Raw genomic sequence first — 5,679 nt, 5'->3', positions numbered from 1 at the left:
CTGGAAAATCTCCATATCTAACTTAATTTGGTCACCTATACGACTCTTGAAAAGAAAATAAGACACAAATACTTAATGTGAAATACATGAGTTTTTACAATGTAGTTTCATAAAATAAAAACTAATGTGAATAGATGTATAATTACCATATGTATAGATGTTAAAAAAAAATTACCATATGTATATAAACTTATTTGTATCTAGGTTATTGTTACATTTGGGCACAAATTAAAATTTGCTATTCAGCAAACGATAAGCATGTTAACAAAAGCCAAGTAAGGAATGTTACTAAGAACATCATCTTCTCTCCATGATAGCAATATACCATTTACTATAAAGACAAAGAGTTGGTCAGTAAACCGAATCACACCATAACAAGAAGAAACCCGGTCTTTTTAATTTTATAGTTACATACAGTAAAACCTCTATAAATTAATACAGCCAGGACTATGAAATTTTATTAATTTATATAAGTTTTAATTTATCGATAAATTAATAAAATATTAATTTATGAAGAGAATTTTTCATTTTCATAATTTTGAAAAAAACTATATTCAAAGATAAGATATCTTTTGTTATAATTCACATTTTTGTAGAAAATTTTTAATTTATAATTGCCTACTCTTTTGTAATTTACATATTGTTTTATGAACTCTTCCATTTTTATGATATATGTTCAGAAGTTCAGAGTTTAGAAGAAATCATTGCTATTATCTTTCATGGTAATCATGAAGTTGAAGAAGATATTATGATACCTTTAGCACCAATTACACATAAGGAAGCAATTATCGTATCTAGAACTCTATATAATTTTTGGATGCGATTTGAGAGACAACACGAAAAGTTTTTGATGCAGTTAGAAAGATTAGAGATGAGCTCGAACAATAATGCAAATTCAAGAAGACAAACAACAATAGAGTCATATTTCACTAGATTTCATAGATATATATATATATATATATATATATAAAGTGTATAATGCCATACCAACATATTGGTATGGCATTATACACTTTTTATCTTATATTTTTATTGTAGTTATTTCTACTAATAACAAAACAGATCTAATCCTTCTTTTTGACTAAAACACATAAAATATTGTACTGATATGAGTTTAGATTATAAATATTAATAATGTTCGTTAAAAATATGTTTACAAACATAAGTAATATATTATAAACCTGATAAATCACCTTAGTTTTTGAAATCAATCCCGCACGTATGTGCGGGTCCAAATCTAGTATGCAATTAATAAGAGCACATATATCAATTTCCCATACAAGCAATAGAAATTTTATGCATAATTTATTTTTGGGAGATTCTCAAAAATAGCACTAAAAATTGTTTTGTTTCCAAAACTAGCACAACATCTCTAAAATTCTAAAAATAGCACTACATTTCAAAATGAATCTTTCAAAATTAAATCTTAAATTCAAAATACTAAATCCTACCCCTTCAGAACTATACCCTAAATGTAAAATTAAAAATCCAAACGTAAAAAAGAAAATTTAAAATATTTTAATTTTATTAAATAGTATTACTTTTGGAAATTTATGGAGTTTGTGCTATTTTTATCTATAAAACATGTTTTAGTGCTATTAAAGGGGATCTGATTGCCCTCGTTAGGGATTTCTTTCGGACTGGGAAATTTGACCCCAGAATTAATGAAACTAATATTTGTCTGATCCCAAAGGTTGATGTGCCTAAAAGGATGGCAGAATTCAGGCCTATTAGTTTGTGTAATGTGGGTTATAAAATTATATCAAAGATTCTATGCTTTCGTTTAAAAAAGATTTTGCCCTTGATTATTTCGGAAACACAATCGGCCTTCGTGTCTGGAAGGTTAATTACGGATAATATTCTGGTGGTACAAGAGATGTTTCATGGTTTACAGACCAATAGGATGTGCAATTCAGAATTTTTGGCTTTCAAAACGGATATGAGTAAGGCCTATGACCGAGTTGAATGGGATTTTCTGAAGGCGGTCTTAATAAGGCTAGGTTTTGATTCCAGATGGATTTCTTGGATAATGTGGTGTGTGAGTTTGGTTTCCTATCAGGTGTTGCTTAATGGTCAACCACGTGGTTCCATTTTGCCAAAACGAGGCATGCGACAGGGGGATCATTTATCCCCTTACCTGTTTATTTTGTGCACTGAGGTGTTGATTGCTAATATAAAAAAGGCAGAGAGGGAAGGGAAAATATCGGGCATTAAGATCGCCCGAGATTCCCCTCCTATTTCTCATTTGTTGTTCGCGGATGATAGTCTGTTTTTCTGTAAAGCGGATGAAGAACAATGTTCAACAGTTATGGATGTCATAGGCAACTATGGTAAAGCATCCGGCCAGGAGGTAAACTTAGATAAATCATCGATTATGTTTGGTAAAAAGGTGCCTGCAGAGGTCAAGGACTAGGTAAAATCTGTCATTGGTATTCCAATTAAGGGGGAATGGGCTCCTATTTGGGAATCCCTGAGAGTCTCGGTGGCTCCAGAGTACAAGTTTTTGGTTACGTTCGTGATAGGTTGAATGACCGGGTTAATGGTTGGACTGCAAAATTTTTATCTAAGGGAGGAAAGGAAGTTTTATTAAAGTCGGTGGCTTTGGCCCTCCCTACGCATGTTATGTCCTGCTTCAAACTTCCTCAAGGATTAACATCCAAATTGACGAGTGCTATTTCCAATTTTTGGTGGAGTTCTGATGGAAAAGATCGGGGGCTCCATTGGGTGGCTTGGGATAAAATGTGTAAAGATAAATCTGAGGGAGGATTAGGATTTCGGAATTTGGAGATTTTTAATGATGCGTTATTGGCCAAACAGTATTGGCGGTTAATACAGTTCCCGAATTCTCTGTTTGCTCAAGTTTTTAGGACTCGATATTTCAGGAATAAGCATCCGTTAATGGCAAAAAACCTTATTCTCCCTCCATTGGGTGGAGAAGCATTTTCTCAACTAAAAGTTTAGTGGAAAAAGGAACCCGATGGACAATTGGCTCAGGGTTTAATATATCGGTCTGGCGTGACCTGTGGATCCCTGATCAACACCCTCCAATTGCTCGTGGTAGGGGACAGCATCTGCACCCAAATTTAATGGTTAACCATCTGATTAATCCTAGGACTAAAGAAAGGCATTCACCTATACTTCAGGAATATATGGATCCGGAGGATATTCAAATTATTCTTAGTTTGCCAATTAGCAAATCTTTTAGACCAGATCGGTTGGTATGGCATTATACACAATCGGGACGGTATTCGGTTAAGTCAGGGTATAAGGTAGCTCAAGACATGAAGGCTGACATTGAGGTTGGTCCCAATGTTAATGCCCTGAAAGCTAAGGCTTGGGACCTCCCGGTACCCCCTAAAATCAAACACTTTTTCTGGCAGATCGCCTCGGGTTCCCTTCCGGTGACGGTGCGATTAGCCTCCCGGGGAGTTAATTGTGACACGATATGCAAGAGATGTGACTTGGAGGAAGAGTCTATTAATCATACCTTATTTGAGTGCCCTCATTCACGACAAGTTTGGGAGAGGATTATTGATGGACATGACATGGATAAGTTCCCAAATGGTTCAATCTACTCAAATTTAGATTTTATCTATGGCAAAGGTTTGGCTCATATGGCTTTAGGCACTACTCATAGCTCGATCCCATGGTTGGTCTGGTTTTTATGGAAGGATAGGAATAGCAAAGTTTTTCAAGGACTACAAACAGAGCCAATGGATATTATTAATCAGGCTTTACGTGAACAATTGTGGTGGAAGGAATCACAATTAACTGCAAGGGTTGATTCCGTCTCGACGGATTCTCCGATTACGCTGGAGCCTTTAATTCATTGTCAGGTGGATGGCTCGTGGAAAGCCACAGAACCTCATTCAGGGTTAGGCTGGTGGTGTGGTGATGGTGAGAATCAGACTTTGGTAATGGGTGCCAAATGTCATCGTCGCAGTGCATCTCCACTTCATTCAGAGTTAGAAGCATTATTATTGGCGATGGAGTGTATCCGATCCAGAGGGATTGATTGCCGGAGATTCGAGACGGATTCTGCATAGTTGTTAGCAATGGTGCAAGTTCCGGAGGAGTGGCCGGCCTTCTCAACGCTTCTGGAGGAGTTTCAGGTGCTTAGTGCTTCAATGCCTTCCTTCACCCTCATCAAGATCCCAAGGACGTCCAATGTGAAGGCTGATTGCTTAGCTCGTTCTTCCAAAGAATTAGTTTCAGAATCCTTTTTTGTAAATATTTTTCCTCCAGTTTGGGCAACCAATCGAGGAGTTTTATTTTAATTATTTAATGTGAGGTTGAAAAAAAAAAAGAATATTTAATTTCTCTTTATTTTTTAACCAAAAAGGTAAGTAACATAATAAAGTGCAATTCTCACAAATATCACCAAAAGAAGTTTTGTTTCCAAATTTAGCGTCATTTCTAAAGTTCTAAAAATAACACTATATTTCAAAATTATATTTTTAATATTAAACCCTAAACTCTAAATACTAAATTCTACCTCCTCAAACCTATACCCTAAATATAAAATAAAAAAATCCAAACCTAAATTCTTTTTATAATAAATTTAAAATATTGTAATGTGTCAAATAATACTGTTTTAGAATATTTATGGAGAGAGTGCTATAATTTTCCATAAAACATGTTTTAATGCTATTTTAGGTTATTTTAAGTCTCACAAATAACACAAAGGTAAATTTAATTTTCAAACTTAGTACATTTTCTTTAGAGTTTTAAAAATAGCACTATATTTTAAAATCAAACTCTAAAATTTACCCTCTAAAAGTTATACCATAAATGTAAATAGACTATCAAACCTAGAAAATAATTAAAATAGAGAAATACCTTAAAATAACATTAAAACAAGTTATATGGACATCTATAGCACACATTCCAAAAATAGCACTATTTAACAAATTAAAATATTTAAAATTTATTTTTAGAATTTATTTTTTTTAAATTTGGGTTCTCAATTTCACATTTAGGATATAGTTTTCAGAAGTAGGGTTTAGTTTTTGAATTTAGAAGTTAATTTTGAAAGTTTAATTGGTGCTAGTTTTGGAATTTTAGAGATGATGTGCTAAATTTGGAAAAAAAACTAATTTTGGTGCTATTTTTGAGAATCTTCCATTAAAATATTATAATTGTGTTGAAAGTGTTATTTTGTAAATTTGTAGAGTGTGTTATAATTTTTGATAAATCTTGTTTTAGTAATATTTTAGGGTATTTCTATAGATTATAAATTTATAACCGTTTGGTAATATCAAAGTGTTTTTTGGCGTATTTTTATAATAAATCAAATAGTTAGAATTTGTTTGTTTGTTTGTTTTTTTATATCAAACTTATATTGAGAGACAGAGAGGAGTGTAAACCATGTTACATGATGAAGATTTTATACTTTTTTTCTTAGATATTGTGGGTGGGATGTCTGTCTTAACTATTCAAGAATAAAATAATCTCAGTCAGACTAATTTGCTTTAAATATAAAGCCAGAGTATGAGGATACAACCATTTTGGTGCTATTTTAGTTTCTTAAATCAAGACAGCGACACGAATTTTAGATTACAGCTATATGAGTTGACCAAAAAAATCTACTAATTGTAAAATTATATATTTGTCTAAACTAAGACTAGAAATATTTAAATAACTATAAATTTAAACAGACTAATACTACCTTAAAATATG

At 32.7% G+C, this 5,679-nt stretch overlaps 1 protein-coding gene across 1 annotated transcript; it reads left to right on the top strand.

The window, feature by feature from the left end:
• Positions 1-3,086: 3,086 nt before the first annotated feature.
• Positions 3,087-4,046, top strand: LOC147919675 (uncharacterized). Its single transcript, XM_087504049.1, has one exon. It carries the CDS (start codon positions 3,087-3,089, stop codon positions 4,044-4,046), a length of 960 nt encoding a protein of 319 aa, XP_087360175.1.
• Positions 4,047-5,679: the final 1,633 nt, after the last annotated feature.

The sequence above is a fragment of the Camelina sativa genome, chromosome 20 (assembly GCF_030686135.1).
Source record: "Camelina sativa cultivar CO46 ecotype springtype chromosome 20, ASM3068613v1".
Lineage (NCBI taxonomy): Eukaryota > Viridiplantae > Streptophyta > Magnoliopsida > Brassicales > Brassicaceae > Camelina > Camelina sativa.
The sequence above is the reverse complement of the archived record's forward strand: the minus strand, read 5'-3'. Positions and strand labels throughout refer to the sequence as shown.

What these genes read in the sequence shown, in the direction of transcription:
- LOC147919675 (XM_087504049.1), top strand. Translation starts at nt 3,087, where the DNA reads ATGGTTAACCATCTGATTAATCCTAGGACTAAAGAAAGGCATTCACCT.